General features: G+C 42.8%; 1 protein-coding gene across 1 annotated transcript in view; it reads left to right on the forward strand.

Annotated features, from left to right (window-relative positions):
• The window catches only part of LOC137570745 (amine sulfotransferase-like), a 43,257-nt gene extending 21,027 nt beyond the window's left edge, over positions 1–22,230 (forward strand). Inside the window, exons 3-7 of the mRNA XM_068279468.1 lie at positions 2,910–3,124; positions 6,072–6,198; positions 12,874–12,968; positions 20,618–20,798; positions 22,044–22,230. Of these exons, the coding sequence (XP_068135569.1) occupies positions 2,910–3,124; positions 6,072–6,198; positions 12,874–12,968; positions 20,618–20,798; positions 22,044–22,162 (737 nt within the window). The 3' untranslated portion in view covers positions 22,163–22,230. The remainder of the gene's footprint in view (positions 1–2,909; positions 3,125–6,071; positions 6,199–12,873; positions 12,969–20,617; positions 20,799–22,043) is intronic.
• Positions 22,231–23,170: the final 940 nt, after the last annotated feature.

Genomic DNA, 23,170 nt, shown 5'->3' on the forward strand with positions numbered 1-23,170 from the left:
ACCCACCCGGCTACCTACCCACCTACCCACCCGGCTACCTACCCACCCGGCTACCTACCTACCTTCCTACCCACCCGGCTACCTAACCACCTACCCACCCGGCTACCTACCCACCCACCCACCCACCAGGCTTCCTACCTACCCACCCGGCTACCTACCCACCCACCAGGCTTCCTACCTACCTACCCACCCGGCTACCTACCTACCTACCCACCCGGCTACCTACCTAACGACCCACCTGGCTACCTACCGGGCTAGTTACCAACCCACCCACCAGGCTACCTACCCACCCACCCGGCTACCTACCTACCCACCCACCCACCAGGCTACCCACCCACCAGGCTTCCTACCTATCTACCCACCCGGCTACCTACCTAACCACCCACCCGGCTACCTACCTAACCACCCACCCGGCTACCTACCTAACCACCCACCCGGCTACCTACCGGGCTAGTTACCAACCCACCCACCAGGCTACCTACCCACCCACCACGCTACCTACCTAACCACCCACCCGGCTACCTACCGGGCTAGTTACCAACCCACCCACCAGGCTAGCTACCTACCCACCCACCCACCAGGCTACCTACCTACCTACCGGGCTAGTTACCCACCCACCAGGCTACCTACCCACCAGGCTACCAACCCACCCACCCACCAGGCTACCAACCCACCCACCCACTCACCCACCCACCAGGCTACCTATCCACCCAACCACCCATGGGAGCTGCGCGCCGGATGGAGGCTGGGACAGGAGGTCTGCTGCTGCAGGTGAGTAAATGTTTTTGTTTTTTTATTTATATTAGCAGGTGTATGTTCTGGGCAGGTCTGCCACATGATTGCATGTATTTTCTGCGCAAATCTGCCGACATGATTGCATGTATTTTCTGGGCATATCTGCCGACATGATTGCACGTATTTTCTGGGCATATCTGCCGACTTGTTTGCATGTCTTTTCTGGGCATATCTGCCGACTTGTTTGCACGTATTTTCTGGGCATATCTGCCGACTTGATTGCACGTATTTTCTGGGCATATCTGCCGACTTGTTTGCACGTATTTTCTGGGCATATCTGCCGACTTGTTTGCACGTATTTTCTGGGCATATCTGCCGACTTGATTGCACGTATTTTCTGGGCATATCTGCCGACTTGATTGCACATATTTTCTGGGCATATCTGCCGACTTGATTGCACGTATTTTCTGGGCATATCTGCCGACTTGATTGCACGTATTTTCTGGGCATATCTGCCGACTTGATTGCACGTATTTTCTGGGCATATCTGCCGACATGATTGCACGTAGTTTCTGGACATATCTGCCTACATGATTGCACGTATTTTCTGGGCATATCTGCCGACTTGATTGCACATATTTTCTGGGCATATCTGCCGACATGATTGCACGTATTTTCTGGGCATATCTGCCGACATGATGTGTATTTTCTTGAGAAAACCTGCACAATTATGTGAATTTTCTGGGGAAAGGGTCACCAAAACTTGGGCCCACTGTCTTTGTGTTGCACTTTTCAAGGGAACCTGAGGTGAGAATAATATTGAGGCTGCCATATTTCTCTCCTTTTAAGCAATACCAGTTGCCTGGCTGCCGTGCTGGTCCTCTGCCTCTTATTCTTTCAACCATAGACCCTGAACAAGCATGCAGCAGGTCAGGGGTTTCTGACAATATTGTCAGAACTGAGAAGATTAGCTGCATGCTTGTTGCTGGTGTAATTCAGTTTATTACTGCAGCCAAATAGATCAGCAGGGCCGCCAGGCAACTAGTATTGTTTAAAAGGAAATAAACCCTCAGCCCGGGTTCGCTTTAAGTTACAGTTAGCTCCGCTCTCATCTGGTCATTGCCACGCCCATTTTTTTTGCCGCGGCTCTGTCCACTATTTTTTGCCGCCCATATTTTGCCGCGGCGTAGGGGGCCCACAATTACAATTTTGCACAGGGGCCCACTGCTGGCTGTGTCCGCCACTGCTGTGACTGCATATATACTGGAAAAATAAAAAAGGAGGACGGGAAGACAACGGGAGCCCAATCTCGTGTATTATCTCACGTGTGATATGGTTGGTGTAAAGGATGATTGTTTATACTAACAAAGCCGGGTTGCACCTGAGGCAACCAATCCAAATCGCATGTGGGGAAGTACCATCCCCACTCGGCCTTGTGATGCCGTTTTCGTGGTCGCAGCTCCTTACAAAAGTCCGCCACCTGCCTAGGTGGTGGTATCTCCTGAGCTCAGGGGAGAGTAATCCAAAGCAAGACGATAGGAGGCGCCCTAAGGGGTACTAGTCAAGTGATCTGTATACCAATCAGGATATATATCTACTTTTACATTAACAAATGAATACTTTATGCCAATTCAACGTAGGATAATAAGGAATGATCCTACCTTAATGAGTAGTCACTCTCAGTAAATAGAACAAAATTCTTTAATGGGGCACTTTAAATGACAACGCGTTTCGCGGTACACACACCGCTTCATCAGGTCGTGTATTGTGCCTGTGAGTAGAGTATCCCGGATTCGGGCGCCCGAATTAACTTATCTAGGTCTTTCTTGTATTTACTAGAAAACTTTGCCAAACATACAAGTTTCCACCAAAAAATGAAATAAACTGCAGTTAATTACCAGCAGCTAGATTCTTTAATTAACTAAATAAATATATTTTGTGGGTGAGTGGTGGTTTGCATGCTAGGAGGCTTTTCTGCCTATTAGTAGTACTTACAAAACGTGTCAGGGAGACCTTCAGGTGGAATTATACTTTGTAAAAATGTCTTACTTAAAAAAAAAAAACCTTTAAACAATGTTTAATTGTTTTTAGTACCAGTGCTAAAACAAATGGAATATGTATATTATTATTTTTTTATTCATATATTTTACTTTTAAATTCTTCACATTGAAAAGGAACCATTTGGACTCAGCAAATATTAAGCTTGATCTGCAGCGATGGACATAGGGATGGTACTGAAAGTATTGAAACTTCTGTCAGAGTTCCATGGCTTGAGTTTCCGACTCTCTACAATGAATTGGGTCACAGCAGTCGGCCCTCACCTCGTCTCTTTGCATCCCATCTTTCATATCAATTTGTTCCTCAAGGACTGAAAAATAAAAAAGCAAAAGTAAGTAGCGTTTTCTCAGCTTGGTAACTACAATGCAATGTAAGCTTAGCAAATGTACTGTAGATCAGAACACTCTTTCTACTGGCATTTTCCCATCTTCCCTCAAAAAAAAGGGTATTATAACATCAACACTCCCTGGATCCCATAGCCCAGTTCAGCTACTGCCATGTTTCACTTTACCCCTTTACATAGAGTACTGAGAAAAATAAAGTACTGAAATGCCATGTGGATTTAGCTGGTTGCTTTTTTTAAATCCTTGTTTAATTAAGGCAGAGAGCACACTAATATGAATCATGTGCTTTATGCCACACATGGAAAACCCGCACTACCATGCAAGGTATTGTGCATATGATTACATTGATTCTAATGTATTTCGCCATCTCCGAAAAATAGCGTATGAATGCGTAAAATCCACGTGTAGGAAAATGCGATAGCCATAGATCCGAAAAATGAATACAGAATGCCAAACACCCAGGAATCACATGGCAAAAGACCTTATCATTAGTGTTGACCTCTGAATATCGAAACATTTCCAAGTTCCAATTTTCACATCGGAATTCAGCAGTTGTGTGTACAAATACGAAAATTGGAAATTGCTCTGTTCTGAGTACCATATTCAATTTTTCTATTGAAGTCAATGTATGTTAGGGAGAAAAGTACAAACATGGTAAACATTTTTTAAAAAGACTGTTGTTTTTGAGAAAAACGATTTTAATGTTTCATGGGAAAAATTGTTTAAAACTGGGTAAAACTACACTTTGCTGTAGTACACTGTACTGCATTCTGAGTATCCACATTGTATACGTTTCATGAAAACGGACAGCGTGGGGCCCTTTCCCAAGCTTCTTTAACCTCTTGTCACCCATGCAGGCTGTGATAGTCAGAACATGGAGGCCAGACCCTGTGGGGCTCCGTACCCTGAACTATACCTGCCTGCATGGTCCATGGTATGGGTGGCTCTGGAAGAGAATGGCGGTCAAGCCTCCCCCTCTCCCCCAGAGTCCTTGTCCAATTCATGGACAAGGGGCCCTTCCTCACCTTCAGTGCCCAAGAGGAAATGAGGGCAGTCGATGCCCGGGGGAGGGGGTTCATGGTAGCATCAGGGGTCCGCTTGAACAAGGAGACCAGGCCTGCCCCCTCCCCATGTGAAAGAGTATAGGGGTGCTGACATACCCCTTACCCATTTCCACAAAGAGTTAAAAAAAATGAAAACAGGACAATGAATAAAGTCCTTTATTGTTCTACATTAACCATTAATACTTAACTTTGGATAATGTCACGCATCCTCAGACGTGATCCAACACCAGTATCCTCTAAGAAGCTCCCACGTAACCACCGATCCGGACAAACTCCTGGTGCTGAATGGCTGTATACAGCCTCTGCATCTGTATTGCAGACCAAGGCTGGGAACGTGAAAATTGGCTTCCGAAATGGAAATTTTCAGGAAACAGTGATTTCAACAGGATAGCGGCTGGAGAATCCACAGTCCCCGGAGGCCACTGTAGAGTACGAACGAGCTTTTTTTTACATGGATCAGTAACCCTATACTCATTTCACCTGGGGAGGGGGCAGACATCTGGGGGTCTGCTTTTTAACCACCATGAACCCCATCCAGGGTGTTGATGGCCCCCACCTCCTCCTGTGCACCGGAGGTGTAAAAGAGCCCCTTGTCTATTGATTGGACAGGGGCTCTGGGGGAGAGGGGGAGGCTCTCTTCCAGAGCATCCCATACAATGGACCATGTGGGCTGGTATAGCTCAGGGGAGCAGAGCCCCACGGGGTCTGGCCTCTGCATTCTGACTATTCCAGCCTGTATGAGTGACAAGGGGTTAAAAAAGTTGTAGATGGGGGACCCCACGCTGTCTGTTTTTTTGAAATGTATACAATGTGTATGCAGAGCTTCAAATGCAGAACAGTGTACCACAGTAAATTTTACCCAGTTTAAAAAAAAAAAAAAAAACATTTTTCCTATGAAACTTTAAAATCAATTTTCTCAAAAACACTTTGGTCTTTTCACAATTTTCTACTGATCTTCCTAATATAAGTGGCAAATTTGGTGACGATAGCATGTATGGTGGTTTAAACTGGCACCATTGGCTTCAATAGAAAATGCTTTCAGAACAAGAAAATTGGAACATTAAATTTATTTGCCTGCAGTACACCGCACATGGACGAAATTGGAATTTGGGCCTTTCCAAACCTACTTGTCATCCCCCGTCTACCTGCAGTCTGATCTCCAAACATTTCTCAGAAATGGCCTATACTAATGGAGCCAATGAAATCCTAACAGCTAAATCTGAAGGCTATTACTTCATATGTATTCTCCTTGATTAGTCCTTTCATTTCACACTACTGACTACACTCAGTTCCTCCAAACACTGTTACCTTTATGCATAAAAATACCTTGCTCTAAGTTGCAGATCTTGCAGTCATGTTCTAAGCTGCAGCTTTTGCAACCAGAAGCATTGTGAATCCCTCCATGTATCTTGACCCCCCGGGCGGTATGATTATTTCTGGCTTTTAGGGTCTTTTAAAAACGTTTCAGACACCAAAATCAGGAAAAACAATCATGCTGCCACAATGCTTGCAGCAACACCAGCTCTCACTTACCTCCCTGGGCTCCAGCACTGCAATTTTACCGCTGTCCTCCGATTGGCACTGAAACTCTGTAGTGAGATCAATGACGGCGATATCACCAGAATGATTCAGAGCCTCGGAGGACGGGAAGGAGAATAGCTACCGACTGCTTCATTTTTTCACTTGCTGAAAATGAATATATTGTTGCTTACTAAGATACAGTTTAGAGAAGGAAAGCAGAGCGATGTGTAAGAACAATATAAAGTAATAAAAAGTAATAAAAAGTACACAGTGTTTAAATCTGTAAAATGTTTTCTTGCTATTTAACATTTTGATATACTGTACATACAGTCTCTATCTTTCGCTTCAGGTTATTTATATTATGAGGAACCCTAAAGATATTATGAAGTCTTTATACCATTTTGAAGCCATGGCTGTTTATGCTGAGAAGTCACCAGATTTTGACCACTTCTATGAGAAATTTTTGGATGGAGATGGTAACTACATATTTTAGGGTGATGCCTATTATTTGTCCTTGTTAAATAAATACTCAGTATTGGAAGAAACATTGGCCCTGATACACCATGCATTGTTAAGATTGCCGTGTTCAGGCAGTGCATGCCAATTTTACCAGTGCTAACGCGGGGAAGCACCTCCCATAAACCCATTAGCTCTACACATTGTGAGAGGGGGAATATGTACCGGGTGCTAAGCTCCCTGGGGTGAGCAACCTTTTCAGGTATAGAGACCAGTCCAGTGGCTTTGCCTTCAAACAGTGGTGTGTTTATTTACAGCTATATACACAGGTGCATAAACAGGTGCTTCAAAACAAAGTAAATTCAAAAAACAAAACCCTAGCCGTGTCTCGGCTCTAACTATACAATATATACAGATCTAACTATAGACTGAACAAGCCTTATGCTTTGTTAGTCACACTGCAACAAATGACAGTTTTTAAACCAACCTTTTAGCTCCAGCCAGACCAACCTGTCTGCTCCCCAGGTTACAGAGCAATGAATGAGAGCAGGGCTTAGCTATTTAACATAATCCACCTCCTGAATACTAATTAATGAATCCGTTGGATTCCTGGAGTGGATCACAGCTCCCTGTATGCAAAGGTTAGAAGTCTGGGTGATATATAAACTCCTGACAGGACTTTTCCAGGCTCTCTGTTAGCCATCCTGCTACATACCCTCCCCCCTTGTTTCAACCCCAAGGTTGGAACACCCACAGAAAAACATGAGTGTACTCGGGATAGGGCGTCTGCATTTCCCATCTTTGCTCCTGGTCTATGTTTTATAGTAAAACTATAATCTTGCAAAGTAAGAAACCAGCGATTTACCCTTCTATTTGTCTCTTTCTTCTGTGCCATCCATTTGAGAGGAGCATGATCAGTTATTAAATCAAAGTGACGACCCAACAAGTAATATCTCAATGCCTCTAGGGCCCACTTTATAGCCAGACATTCCTTTTCTATCACTGCATATTTTCTCTCATGTTCATTTAGTTTTCTACTTAAATACACAATAGTGTGTTCTTCCCCATTCTGTACTTGTGACAATACTGCTCCCAGACCTACATCCGATGCGTCTGTCTGAACTACAAAGTCCTTGGAAAAGTCTGGGGAGTACAAGACTGGCTGTTCACAAAGGGCCTTCTTCAAGACCAGAAATGACTGTTCTGCCTCAGGAGACCACTTTACCATCACTGAGTCTTTTCCTTTTGTAAGGTCAGTCAAGGGTGCTGCAAGAGTTGCAAAATTTGGGATAAATCGTCTATAATACCCAGTAATGCCAAGAAAAGCTCTGACCTGTTTTTTGTTTGTAGGGCGTGGCCACTCCTGTATGGCTGCAGTTTTTACTAATTGTGGTTTTATTACCCCACGACCGATAGTGTACCCAAGATATTTGGCTTCCTCCAACCCAATGGCACATTTTTTTGGATTGGCAGCGAGGCCTGCTTTGCAGATAGCTGTAAGAACGGCTTGAACACGTGTAAGGTGGGACTCCCAGTCAGTGCTATGTACAACTACGTCATCTAGGTAGGCTGCAGAATATTGTTGGTGGGGTCTTAAAATTCTGTCCATGGCTCTCTGGAAGGTAGCAGGGGCATTTTGTAACCCAAATGGCATCACTTTATATTGAAATGACCCCTCAGGAGTTACAAAAGCTGTTTTTTCCTTGGCATTTTCTGTCAGGGGTATCTGCCAGTAACCTTTAGTCAAGTCTAAGGTGGTCAAATATCTAGCTGATCCCAGTCTGTCAATGAGCTCATCCACCCGGGGCATGGGATATGTGTCAAACTTGGTCACTGAATTTAATTTCCTGAAATCGTTACAAAATCTCCAACTACCGTCTGGTTTTGGGACTAAGACGATGGGACTGGACCAGTCACTATTGGATTCCTCAATTACCCCTAAACCCAGCATTTTTTTTACTTCATCTGTGACAGCTTGTCTCCGTGCTTCCGGTATTCTATAGGGCTTAAGTTTTACACGAACTCCCGGTTCGGTAACAATGTCATGTTGTGTTACTGTAGTCTGGCCAGGTAAGTCTGAAAACACGTCTCTATTTCTCTGCAGGAATTCTCTTACCTCCTGTTGTTGAGAACTAGATAACGTGTTGGCAATTGTCACTTCAGGAATTTTAGGGGCTTCAGTACACCTCTGAGAGGCCACCAGGGTGGTCTCTGCTACTAAAGAGACCCTGTATTTCCACGGTTTCAACACATTTATGTGATAGATCTGTTCAGTTTTCCTTTTATCAGGTTGATAAATTTTGTAGTTTACCTCCCCAACTTTTCCAATGACTTCATAGGGCCCCTGCCACTTAGCCAAGAACTTGCTCTCAGCAGTTGGGACTAACACCAGTACTCTGTCCCCAGGTGAAAAAGTGCGGACTTGAGCACTACGATTGTAAATTCTACTTTGGGCTTCCTGGGCTTGGGCTAAATGTCTTTTCACAATGGGCATAACTGTTGCAATTCTATCTTGCATCTGAGAAATGTGATCAATAACACTTCTGTGAGGTGTTTTTTCCCCTTCCCAGGTCTCTCTTGCTATGTCCAGTAGCCCCCTAGGATGTCTCCCATATAATAATTCAAAAGGGGAATAACCTGTGGAAGACTGAGGAACTTCCCTAATAGCAAACATCAGGTAGGGAAGAAGACAGTCCCAATTTTTTCCATCCTTATCAATGACCTTTCTTAACATGCTTTTCAGGGTTTTATTAAACCGTTCCACCAAGCCATCAGTTTGAGGATGGTACACAGAAGTTCGCAACTGAGTCACCTTAAACAATTTACACAGCTCTTTAGTTACTCGAGACATAAAAGGGGTTCCTTGATCTGTTAGAATTTCCTTAGGGACACCAACTCTGCTAAACACATGGAGCAATTCACGAGCAATATTTTTGGCAGATGTATTGCGTAGGGGTATGGCCTCAGGATAACGTGTAGCGTAGTCTAGAATCACTAGAATATGCTGATGGCCCCTTGCGGACTTGGGAAGGGGTCCAAGAAGGTCCATAGCTATTCTTTCAAATGGCACTTCAATAATTGGCAGTGGCACTAATGGACTTCTAAATTGAGGCATAGGTGCAGACTTCTGGCAAACAGGGCAGGATTTACAAAAACTTTCAATTTCTTTCTGTACCCCAGGCCAGTAAAACCTTTGCAAGACTCTCTCAGTGGTTTTTTCAATACTCAAGTGACCACCCAACAAGTGCCCATGAGCAAGCTCCATTACCAGTTTTCTGTGTGATTTAGGTACCAGCAACTGTTCAACAATTTCATCATTTTTTTTACATACTCTGTAGATTAAGTCATCATTACTAATGAAATAAGGAAAACACAACCTATCCTCTGGTTGGTCAGGTTTACCATCAATCATCACAACATTTTCCCATGCTCTGACAAGGGTAGGATCTTTTCGCTGTTCTGTACCAAAGTTTTCTTTATGCACATTAAGATCAACCAGCTCCAAACCAACCTCTTGGTTAGAGGAGGTCTGCCTATCTTCGCTGGCCGTAGGGACTTCCCCAGACTCCTCCAGTTCTCCTGCCATAACAGAGAAAGGAAAAACTGGAAGTTCCTGGGAGGAGTCGTCTCTACATAACTGTTCTGCAGACCTCAGAGGTACTGATTCAGAAATGGGGATCAGATCTGGACAGTCCCACAGTCCCCAAAATTTTGGAAAGTCCCTTCCAATAATTGCATCATGTAATAAATGAGGTACTACTCCAACTACATGATTCACAGTCCCCAATGCAGTTCCAAATGCAACCGTTGCTATGGGATACTCTCGGGTATCCCCATGAATGCACACTACAGCCACTTTCCCAGACTGGACGTTCTCAGGGCCAATCACATCAGCATTGATCAATGTTATCAAGCTCCCCGAGTCCAGCAAAGCAGTGACATGCTTACTATTCACAGATACAGTACACATGTGTTTTCCGATTGCTGACATGGCTGTACATGAAGCAGAAGCAAACAAGGACTGCCTCCTATCTCCGAAAGAGAAATCACACTGCATTGGTTCATCAGTTAAAGGACAGTTTGCAGCCACATGTCCAAATTCATGGCAACGAAAACATTTAACAGTTTCCAAGTTAGGCCTTCGGAGAGGCCCGCGGTTCCCAGGTGTGGGACGCCAATCTCTAGGCTTATTATCAACATTCCTTCCCCCTGAGTCTTTACCATGCTTACCACCCACTTCCCCCAGAACAGTCTTACCGGTTGCCAGGGGATATCGTGGCTTTGGGTGGAAAGTCCGTGAGCTTGCAGGGGAGGAAGTCAAGTCCTCAGCCGCAAAGTACCTCTCAACTAATTCCACCAGATGATCTGCAGTTGTTGGATCTCCCTGGCTCACCCATCTTTGCAGAGAAACAGGTAGAGCTCTTAAATAGCGATCCATGACCACTCTTTCCACTATCTGGGGCCCAGACAGAGTCTCTGGTTGCAGCCACTTTCGAACTAAATGGATAAGATCAAACATTTGTGACCGTGGAGGTCTCCCAACTTGGTAGGACCAGCTGCTAACCCGCTGTGCCTGTACAGCCAGAGTAACACCCAGCCGGGTTAAAATTTCCTGTTTCAACTTTTTGTAATCCGCAGCATTCGCAGGTTCCAAGTCGTAGTAGGCTTTCTGCGCTTCCCCTGTAAGCAAGGGGGCCACCAGTCCAGCCCACTGAGTCTGAGGCCAGTTTTCCCTTTCAGCTGTCCTCTCAAAGGTAACCAGAAAGACTTCTGCATCATCCTCTGCAGTCATCTTGGACAGGAAACGACCCACATGGATAGCTGAGTGGTTACCACCACCACCTGTAGCTGTATCAGGAGACCGCTGTGCAAGTCCCTGCACCACCTCTGTGAGAGTTTTCCGATCCTTTTCTGCATCACTTGCTAATTTCAAAAACAGTTCCTGTGTCTGCTCCTGCACAGCCTTGATTTGCTGCGCAGTTTGTGTCTGCACCACATTTATCATGTCCCGATACTGGGCATTTGCTTGCTGCTGTGCAGCGTTTGCTTGTTGCAAGGCTGCATTAGACAACACCAACTGTTTCACCAGTTCGTCCATTATTTTTGCAATTCAGGTACTGGCTCTTTAAATAGCACTTATCCAGCTGCCCCTCGCATCCTCCACCATATGTGAGAGGGGGAATATGTACCGGGTGCTAAGCTTCCTGGGGTGAGCAACCTTTTCAGGTATAGAGACCAGTCCAGTGGCTTTGCCTTCAAACAGTGGTGTGTTTATTTACAGCTATATACACAGGTGCATAAACAGGTGCTTCAAAACAAAGTAAATTCAAAAAACAAAACCCTAGCCGTGTCTCGGCTCTAACTATACAATATATACAGATCTAACTATAGACTGAACAAGCCTTATGCTTTGTTAGTCACACTGCAACAAATGACAGTTTTTAAACCAACCTTTTAGCTCCAGCCAGACCAACCTGTCTGCTCCCCAGGTTACAGAGCAATGAATGAGAGCAGGGCTTAGCTATTTAACATAATCCACCTCCTGAATACTAATTAATGAATCCGTTGGATTCCTGGAGTGGATCACAGCTCCCTGTATGCAAAGGTTAGAAGTCTGGGTGATATATAAACTCCTGACAGGACTTTTCCAGGCTCTCTGTTAGCCATCCTGCTACAACATGTTACCAGGTTAATTTGTGCATTGCTAAGGTAACGTGCATCGTAACACGCATTAGTAACAATAGTAACATGTACATTACCCATGTAACATGCGTGGCGCTAATGGGTTAATGGGTGCTGCTAGTACTGGTGACATTTGGTGTAATGGAGCGCACATGCAGCCCAGACTAGACGGAGGAGTCAGCGTGCTTCTGAGCCGATAGCTATGCGCCGACCAGAAGTGAACAGGGGAGGACATACTGCGCGCACAGGGCTCAGTATGTCCGGTTCATAGGTCAAGCAAGTCGCCGGACACCGGCATGAATATAACACGAATGGCGGCAGACGGAGGGGGGGGGGGGCAGGAGGACCAGAGAAATGTACTTAAAACCCCCAACACACTGCAGCTATATTTTTTCCCGGATGTGGTATCCTTTAATTAATATTTTTACAGAGAGTAGAATAACAAAACTGCCTTGTATGTTAATTCTGTTGGTTTCCACTTAATCTGGTTTAACAGGATTTCATTATTTGTTAGTAAAAACATGTATTTGAATTAACACAACAACGGATAACTACCTATTGATTTTGGAAATACAATGAAGGCATATTAAGTTGCATATAATACATACCTATAAATTGTCTGCCCGTAAAGGAAATAGGTAACCAGTTTTGGAGATGTTCCTTGAACCATTGCAAGCAATACAGATGTCTCAGAGGGAAATGTTCGTATTTTTTTCTCATCAAAACAAAATGTTTTTGCACTGTGTGCTGTATTAACATTTTAATGCAGAATACTGGGCAGTATGTTTCATTCCCAAATGTCTTGATTTTGATATTTCATTGTTTTCTTCTGCAAAGACTCAACAAAAGCAGCTCCAAAACATAACTTAGCTTAGCTTCATGGCTTATGTCTTTCTTTCAAGAGTCAACTCAAACCACCTCCTATTTTTTAATTAGCAACGTTTCCCCAGACACATGATGAGCTTTTTACAGTTCTTACATAATTCTTACAGCTTTTACGTGATTTTTTACAGTTTTTGCTGGCAGATGGTTTGACCACATTTTGGGATGGTATACCCATAAGAATGACTACAATATTCTTTTCATAAAATACGAAGACATGATAAAGGTAATGTATAAAGTGAACCTGAAATAGAGATGTATGTATGTATGTATTTAGAGAGTTTAGCCTGTTTAATTCTCCCTCATTTGTGTCTAATCACATGTTGTAATTTGATCTCTGCCCTGGGTCACATGACTGCCACAGCAGAGATTGGAGATAAGCTCATTTGAAAACAATATGTCTGCTTCCGTGAATCAGGAAGAAGAAACAGTGCAGATTTATTTTAGGATTTGTATCAGCTGTGACAAAAAAATTACAAGCAGCTCTTGGTGCGCCTGCTCTGTCGGAGGCGCTGCGGAGACCACGTGAGCGGAGCTCTCGCATCACGTGGTCCCGCCAGCCAATCAGCGGCCGCTCCAAAGAGTAAACACTGCAAGTGCAGTGAATGCCAAGTAGCCATGTGCCTGGCTACATAGCGGCCTCTCCCAGCCTTCTCTCCTCCCCTAAAATAAAAAAAACACCCGTACTGAGCATGTGCAAGCAGTCTAACGCGGCTTAGCCGCGTATAAAGTACTGCATGCAGTACGTTGTCTTGACGTGAAGCGTTATTGTGTAACGCAACGTGGGCACTGTGAACAGCCCATTGATTTTTCATTGCTGTGGGGGTGCGTTACAGGCTGCTCAAACGTGCGCTTGTAACGTCCCACTGTGAAAGCAGCCTTAAAGAGAACCTGTACTGAGCAAAATTATTTAAAATAAACACATGAGGTAACTTCAAATCTACATTACATAGTTACATTGCCATCAGTTCCTCTCAGAAGCTCACCATTTTCTTCTTACAGTGATCCCTTCCAGTTCTGACAATATTTTGTCAGAACTGAAATATATCAGTTGCTGTCAGTTATATAGCAGTTGCTGTCAGTTACAGCTGAGAGGAGAAGTGATGTGTCCATGTTTCCCTATGGCTAAAGTGGGTGGTTTAACTGTGTGCTAACCAGGAAGCTGTTATGGGGTAATAGCCATTTTCAAAATGGAGGCCGGAGAATTCCATTGATCAGAGTGGACAAACAGGGTGCAGGAGAGGAAAAATAGATTAAGGAGTAGACTACACAGAAGGTGAGTATGACTTGTGTATGTTTATTTTGTCTTTTAATTTTCAGTTCAGGTTTTCTTTAAGCAGGAAATCTATTGAAAATCAGTTGAACCGCAGCATTGCACTGCTTGCTATAGTGTAATTCTATTGGCTGTCTATCTACCACCGCTCATGCTCTGCTCCCAATCTACAGACATTTCCATCTGCTCCAATCAATAGTACCAATTAATTTCTATTATGTGTAATAGATTATTGACAGATTCTATCAAAGTAAAAGGAATACCAGTTTGTGTGTGGCCTGCTTTAAGAAAAAGGTTCAAAACATCACATTTTGATATTGACCCTTTGTACACTGAAGTTCACACAATGGCTTTTAGGTAAACAGCAATAACAACACTCTTCCTTTAATTTAAGATTGGAAATATCAGCTCATAAAGGACTGCAGTAATACCCCTAAGGGCAAAGACACAAAACTGATCACTTTTTGATCAGTTTTCATTTTTTTAAAATGCTCCCACTGACTTGCATTAAAATCAAAGTAAAATCATGACAAAATAGCACAATCAAGATAGTTTTTAAAAATCATGATAACTATAATTTTTCCTTGATTTTACAGCAATTTTAATGCAAGTCAATGGGAGCGCTTTAAAAAAAAACAAACGCTAAAACGGATCAAAAAGTGCTCAGTGGTGTGTCTCTGCCCATAACTGATCAACCATCCAAAGGTTTTGATTTCTCATTAGCTCTTTACAGTAGTTCTCTCCAATGCAAAACACTATCAGTGAATGTATCATGCAGAATACCTTTTCTGGGAGAATGAATCTGAGCTCTCACCCTGTAAAAGTGTGAGTAATAGTGTCATCACTCTATAGCAACAGAATGTATTGGAACTCAGTCCCAAACTGTCACACAATGGATCGAGTGTTTGTATTTATGCACCTTTAAAACTGGGAAACCAAAGTCTAATCCCAAAGTCTTAGGGATGAAGTAACTGAGAGCCACCATCTAGTGGCACAATAGCAGTCTGCTTCCCTTTAGATGCATCTGTACAAGCTGCCATCAAATCCAGTAGTGGCAAAAGTGTATTACTCTCTAGAAGTAAATTATACCATTGTCACACTTTAAAGTGTTTTAGCAGATTTATTTTTTCATGTTTGCATTATACAAGTATGAGGAAAAAAAGAACCCTCCTTTTTTTACCATAATAATATTACAAGCACAATTGTCTCTTAACCATTTGAGCCGCGCTGACGTGACCCCTGCTTTAGCCGCAGGGACGCATCAGTAACGTCCCTGCACTTGCCGGCTGTGTGAACGCGATCGGGAGCGCGCATGCGCGCGATCGCTACGAGTCTGGAGGCAGCGGGGATTGGCTGCAGGGGACTGAAGTCCCCTGAGCCAATCCATCATTGTGCAGCAAGAATGATCGCTGTTTTTGATCAAAAACAGCGATCATTCTGATCAGTAAACAGACAGGCAGCGTGAACGTGATCGGGAGCGATCGCTATGAGTCTGGAGGCAGCGGGGATTGGCTGCAGGGGACTGAAGTCCCCTGAGCCAATCCATCAAAGTGTAGCAAGAATGATCGCTGTTTTTGATCAAAAACAGCAATCATTCTAATAAGGAACAGGCAGGCAGTGTTTTTGTGATCGTGCACGAGCACAGGCGTGCACGTGCGCGATCATGATTGGCCCAGCAGCAGGGGGGATTGGCAGAAGAGGACATGTGTCCTCTGAGCCAATCCCAGTCTGGAAACTGAGAATGATGGCTGTTCCAGCCAATGAACAGTCATCATTCTCATAAAAGTTTGCAAAACATATACACACTGACACAGTATATCAAAGAGTATCTCTAAGCAGATCTGTCACCTCAGAGCTGATTTATGAGCTGACAGGAGCTGCTAGAGATATTCTTTGATAAGAAAAGTAAGTTTTTCACACATTTTTAAAACTTTAATAAAACTTATATCCCATACCATCCCCATCCCTTATATCCCATACCGTCCCACAGGTAGATAACTTCTAAATTTTTTCCCTTTCTATTTTTTTCTTCTCTCTCTTCTCTGTATACTTCTCTGTATACATTATCGTATACATCTCCGTATACGTCCCTCCCTAAGCTCCACACTTTCTAAAAAAAACAAAAACAAAAACAAAAAAAAACAAAAAAAAAACTAAAGAAAAAAAAAAAACCCTATCCATCTATCTATCTATCTATCGATCAATCAATCGATCAACCGATCAATCAATCAATCGACCGATCAATCAATCTATCGATCAATCAATCTATCGATCCATCTGTCTGTCTATCCAGGTGGCACAATGGCGAAAAGGCTTTACACCGTTGAAGAGGCCTGTGCCTATTTGCAGCAAAGCAGTGAGAGTGAGGAGGGGTCATCAGGCAGCGAGTGGATACCTTTCACTGACTCCGAGCTTGAGTCGCTGTCGGACAGTGACTCAGAGTCAGAGGAGTCAGAGCCGCCAACTCGCAGGGTGAGGGTAGAAGGAGAGGCACAGCTTGGGGACAGTAGTTTGGCTAGTGAGCAGCAGCCAGGTCCCAGCAATGAGGCTAGTGGCAGTGGTCAGGGGTCAGCCAGGAGGAGGCCAAGGGTAAGCCAATTACCACCAGAGATGATTAACGCCCAGTGGTCGCCTCCATGTATGGTGCTGCCAGACATCCCTGCTTTCACAGCAGCAAGCGGTATTTTAGTGCCCACCGAAAATCTGCAGCCTGCTGACTTTTTTGCTCTTTTTATAGATGAGAGCATTTTACAGCATATTGTGCAGCAATCTAACCTATATGCTACACAGTATATCTCTGACAATCCTACCACTCGTTTTGCTGCGAGATGGACCCCCACGAATGTGCCTGAGCTGAAGGTATTCATTGGCCTGACGTTAAACATGGGCCTAGAAAAAAAACCTCAGCTTTGTGACTATTGGGCAAGAAACCCCATCATCTGCATGCCCGTTTACGCAGCAACTATGAAGAGGGAACGCTATGAAATGCTGATGAAATGTTTGCATTTCAATGACAACACACAACATCTGTCCAGGGACGATCCAGCGCATGACCGCCTTTTCAAATTGAGGCCTCTTTTATCCCATCTAAGTGATAAATTCAAAGAGGTTTACATGCCTGGAAAGAATATAGTGGTAGATGAGTCCCTTATGTCATTTCATGGCAGGCTTGGCTTCAGGCAATATATCCCCAGCAAACGTGCCCGGTATGGGATTAAGTTTTATAAACTGTGTGAAAGCGGTACAGGCTACACATTTGACTTAAGGGTTTATGAAGGCAAGGACTCTCATCTGGAAGTTGCTGGGAGCCCACCGTACATGTGTAGTACTGGAAAAATTGTCATTGACTTGATAAGTCCCCTGCTGAATAAAGGGTACCATTTGTACATTGACAATTTTTATGTCAGTGTCCCGCTGTTTAAATTTTTATATGCAGCACAAACCGTAGCCTGTGGAACCGCAAGGCCAAATCGCCAAGGTCTGCCCCCGGAGGTCGTCAACAAAAAATTGAAAAAGGGAGAGGTGTGTAGTCTCCGCAGCAATGAGCTCCTTGCTCTAAAGTTTAGGGACAAGAGGGATGTGTTGATGCTGACAACCATCCACAATGAGGCTACCACGACAGCACTGTCACGGAGAGAGGAGATCCAGAAGCCCGTGGCTATTGTGGAATACACCAAAAATATGGGAGGTGTTGATTTGGCAGACAAAATGTTGGCTTTATACCAAATGCAGAGGAAGCGAAAGGCATGGTACAAGAAGGTGGCAATGTACCTGTTCCAGATAGCCATGCATAACTCTTTTGTGGTTTACAAAATATCTGGCAATAAAGCCTCATATCTAAAATTTCAACGAGCTGTGATAGCATCCCTAATTTATGAATCAGGATATACATCTCAGCGCACAGGCCAACAGGATTCGGAAGAGGTAATGCGACTTTGCGACAAACATTTTATTGCTCCACTGCCCCCAAATCCTGGAAAACAGTACCCCCAAAAAAGGTGCAGAGTGTGCGCAAGACAGCAAATAAGGAGAGACTCACGATATTACTGCCCAACATGCCCATCACGACCAGCACTGTGCCTTATTGGGTGTTTTGAGGCCTACCATTCAGTGCTGAACTATTAGACTTTTTTTTTATTTTTTTTATTTTATTTTTATTTTTTTATTATAATTATTACTTATTATCCCTGACATCTCCTAAATATTTGCAAAGAAGAACAGAACCTGAGAGAACATACAAACTCCTTGCAAATAATTTATTTGCAATAACTGAACCATTGCCCTAACATTGCAAAGCAAGACTCCTAGTTTCTTAGCCTCTTTCTGCCGACCATAATCTGGACTTCTGACCTTGGCTGATTATTTTCCTTGGCTACCACTGGCTACCACTACCTCCTGCGACTGGCTTTTGGATCGACTCCACTACTCCTCTACTCCTGAATTTGCTGCATGTCAGACCTCCGAGGGTGAGTCCCAATAGGTTTGTCATGCTTGTTATAGGGAAATGACATAGGCCTTGCTGTAATCATCCTTTGGTGAAAGCTGAGAGAATGAACTTCACTCAGAGTGGGCCTAATGCTAACAGCAAATACATGCCCTCAGTATATTTTGCAGAATTGCTCATTAAAAACAAATGCACACCTTAGAGCTAACAATCTACTACAGGCCCAACTAGTTTTGAAATTAGCCATATGTGGCACCATTTTAACCATGAGTATCACGTTAATATATTTTTGGGGCGATATAAAGCTTAGGCCTATGTCATATAAAAATATATTTAGTAACAAAGTCAATCTAACATTTTGCAAAATGTGATTTTTAATTTAATGGTCAAGTTTGGGAAAATGTTAGGAATACTACACGAGTCGGCAGCTTACAAAACACCCATATTTGAATAGCCCTGGTTGTTAGCTTTCCACAATGGTGACATGTGTGGCCTTTTTCTCATGTACTGACTCTTCTGGGGCTATGGAAAGAAAGTATGGCGCTATAACAATTCTTGCAAAAAATGAACTGCAAAAATGCCATTGATGCACCTTGAGAATAATTGCCTGCTTTCATCCAGATTGTTTTCAAATAATGCATATGTGGTCTCATTTTTATCATAACGAGTTGTCGAATACATTTTGATGTGTCTTATAGCTTGAACCCATGTTACATAGAAAATAGGTAGGGACATACTCAATGCATCAAGAAAAATAATGTAATTTTCAATATTATGATCAAATGTGGGAAAGTTTCAGCAAAACTACACGAGTCGGCAGCTTACAAAACACCCATATTTGAATAGCCCTGGTTGTTAGCTTTCCACAATGGTGACATGTGTGGCCTTTTTCTCATGTACTGACTCTTTTGGAGCTATGGAAATAAAGTATGGCGCTAAAATATTTTGTGGAAAAATTGCCCTGTACAAAGCCTCAAGGACACTTCGTCGTTAATGGCATGCTAGATGCCCAGATAGTTATCAGATGACACATATGGGGTATCCTTTTAAGCATGACAAGTTGTAGAATAGATTTTAGGGTTTTTTTGGGTTGAGGCATGTGTCTTGTGAATTACTTTTAGTCACATTCTGAGCCAAAAGCAATATTTTTTTTATTTTCGTATGTTCGGTACCAAAGTATAAAGCTTGTAAAAATAAGGCAAAGTTACAGAATCTAAAACAGACTACATAAATAGTTACCTTAGGGTCTCGTCTTTTTAAATATGTATGCCATGAAGGTATATTACTGTTATATTTGCATATAAAGTCTTGCAGTTATTGCAAGGAAACAATGAGAGAACAAAAAACACAATGTAGAAAAAATACACCCTTACTTCCAAATAATATATTATACTCATACATTGCACTAGGGACATAATGTAAATCTTGAGTTTACCAGGACAAATGGGCAAATAAAATGTGTGTGTTTTATGTACGGTATCATTATTTATTTTCAAACCATAGTGGTTGGAAATGATGAAATAGCGTATTTTTTCATTTTTTTCCTATTTTTTTCCCTTTAAAATGCATAAAGAATAACATCATTACAAAAAAAAAATATCAACCACAAAAAGCCTAATTGGTGGCGAAAAAAACAAGGTAGAGATTATTTTGTTATGATAAGTAGTGATAAAGTTATTAGGGACTGAATAGGAGGAGCGCTGAAATGTGAAAATTCTCCTCGTGCATAAGGTGAAAACAGCCTGCGGGCTGAAATGGTTAATTGACTGTAATGAGAATTTGCAATATCTCAACAGATTGCATGTACCTGAAAACCATTAAGTTTGGACATCCCTGATGCTAACTCACTTTAAAAAAAAAAAAAAACTCCTAAAAGATGAAATGGGGCCCTTTTTGCCCACTGCTGATGGTCACCTGGCTGTTTTAGTTAGATTTGATGGGGGCTAATATCTGCCAGGTCCCTAGACTCTCGCTAGGCCCTAGGCAGCTGCCTAGATTTGCCTTGTAGATGATCCGGCTCTGAAAACAGATGATCTATCACATTTATTTTACAGACATTAGTCATGTAAATCAGTCATCAAAGTGGCAACAAAAAGAATTCCAGTGATTTACTAAATATACCAGGTATTTTCTACTAAAAGGATTCTCATATTTGTAGGATCTTCGCTCTGTCGTGAAACAAATCTGTGCGTTTCTGAAGATGGAATTAAATGACGAAGCTATAGATACCGTGGTCAAAAGGGCATCTTTCAAAGAAATGAAAAAGGATCCTCTTGCAAATAAAGAAAATGTGCCTGAAGATTTCTTTAATTTAAAAAAGGGATCATTTATGCGGAAAGGTAAAATATTTTGCATATATAAGACCAAATAATTAAACTAATCATCATGCCTTACTGATAACAGGTAAAAAATTTGTGTTGACTAAATGCACTGGCGTAACAATAGGGGAAGGGGAAGCAGACCCTGGGGCCCGCTCATGGCCGTTTTGGGGGGGGGGGGGGGGACAGGAGGGGTCACAGCATGAGGGGAGAGCTTTGCACATCAGCGGGAGGGGGGACAGTCCCCCCTCACCTCGGGCTCTCCCCTCTGCGCTCCCCCTCCTGCATCTATCTAAGTGTCAGCAGCGGCGGCGGCAGCAGCTATAATTACCTCCATTCACCACGGAGGTTGCCGATCTGCAAGGGCTTCACATTACTTCCTGGTAAAACAGGAAGTAATGTGAAGCCCTTGCAGATCGGAGAAGCCCATACAGATCGGAGACCTCCGGTGGTGAATGGAGGTAATTATAGCTGCTGCTTCCGCCGCCGCCGCTACTCACACTTAGATATATGCAGGAGAGGAAAGCAGAGGTGAGAGCCCGAGGTTAAGGAGGGGGGACTGTCCCCCCTCCCCGCTGATGTACAAAGTTCTCCCCTCATGCCTCGACCCCTCCTGCCCCCCCCCCCCCCCAAAACAGCCATGAGTGGGCCCCAGGGTGCGGTAGGGGTGGGGGGCCCGCTCAAATTCTTACACCCCTGACTAAATGTTTGAAGTTTTGAATCAGGATGATACCATTTACTGGCTAACTTAAAAGAATAAGAGCAAGCAAGCTTTCGGTTTTATAGCCTTCGTCTGTTTATCACTATTTTCTTGCAGCAGTTCCTAACTTAGCCAGGAAAATATCTGCACAGAAACATAGATCTTCTTCCCATGTTTCGTCCAAATTGATCTCTTACTTCCCAAAAAACATTGCAGTAGAGTCCCGGGTTATCCAGAACTCAACTAGCCAGCAGGCTAAGTAAGATTGGAACAAGAAAGCAATGATAAATAAGGGAGAAATGAGATAAAAGCTTTGCATTGTGGGATGTAAAAACAGTTATCCCTTTTTGCCGTGATATTTCATTATCTAGATCTGCCGTAACTCAGTCTGGTTGCCCACAGCTTCTTATGCATAAATGTTACTGCTCCAATGAATCTAGATCAGATAATATTTTTCTTAATCAAAAATAACTCACGTATTAAATTATGCATTGCTTCCTAATGTATTAAACATATATCATGCACTGTAAATGATGTTGATGCTAATGGCATACATTTTTCTACAGGTACAGTTGGAGACTGGAAAAACATAATGACTGTGGCACAGAGTGAACATTTTGACAAATTATTCCATGAAGAAGTGGGAGATTTAGCTCTAAATTTTACATGGGATGCCACTGACTAAATGTCTACAGTGTAATAATTCTCTTTTTTTATGGCAAAAAAAATAAATAAAAATCTTTATCCCTCTAATCTGGCCTGTAAAACTACCCGTCTTTAAAGGGACTCCGAGCAGTGCAGAAACTATGGAAAGATGCACATCATTTTAAAGCTCTCTTTCTCCTCTTTCCAATGATATATAAACCGCCACCCTACGCCTTTTAGTTTTCGCTATTTTCGCGATTGAATTTGCCGCGGCCACGATTTCGATCGCGAAAATAGAGAAAACTAAAAGGCGTAGGGCAACGATTTAGGTGTCGTCAGAAAGAGGAGAGAGAGAGCTTTAAAATGATATCCATCAAGCCATAGTTATATTGTATTACACAGGGCGACTTTTTGTCAAAGTCAGCAGCTGCATTCAGCAGAATGGAGCTGCTGACACTGGGGAAAGTGTCGGCCTGTGTAATACAATATAACTATGGCTTGATGGATATCATTTTAAAGCTCTCTTTCTCCTCTTTCTGACGACACCTAAATCGTTGCCCTACGCCTTTTAGTTTTCTCTATTTTCGCGATCGAAATCGCGGCCGCGGCAATTTCAATCGCGAAAATAGCGAAAACTAAAAGACGTAGGGCGGTGGTTTATATATCATTGGAAAGAGGAGAAAGAGAGCTTTAAAATGATATGCATCTTTCCATAGTTTTTGCACTGCTCGGAGTCCCTTTAATTGTGTTGAACAATATAATTCATAAATTCTTCACACATTCATACAAAAAAATAACAAAAGCACAACTTCAACACCAACAGCAGCAAAAGTGCAGCTTACTTTAAATTCAACATATGCCATAATAAACAAAATAAAATGAGTTACGTTTACAAAATTTTACAATAAACTTACAACCAAACATATTAATATTGTATAGTTGGTGCTCACTAGTTTTTATCTGTTTTAGAGGTGTTGAGGGGAGTTGATTGTTATTATTTTATTGATTATTATCATTATTCGGTATGCATTGATTTTTGCAAATGATT

Source organism: Hyperolius riggenbachi, chromosome 4, assembly GCF_040937935.1.
Source record: "Hyperolius riggenbachi isolate aHypRig1 chromosome 4, aHypRig1.pri, whole genome shotgun sequence".
NCBI lineage: Eukaryota > Metazoa > Chordata > Amphibia > Anura > Hyperoliidae > Hyperolius > Hyperolius riggenbachi.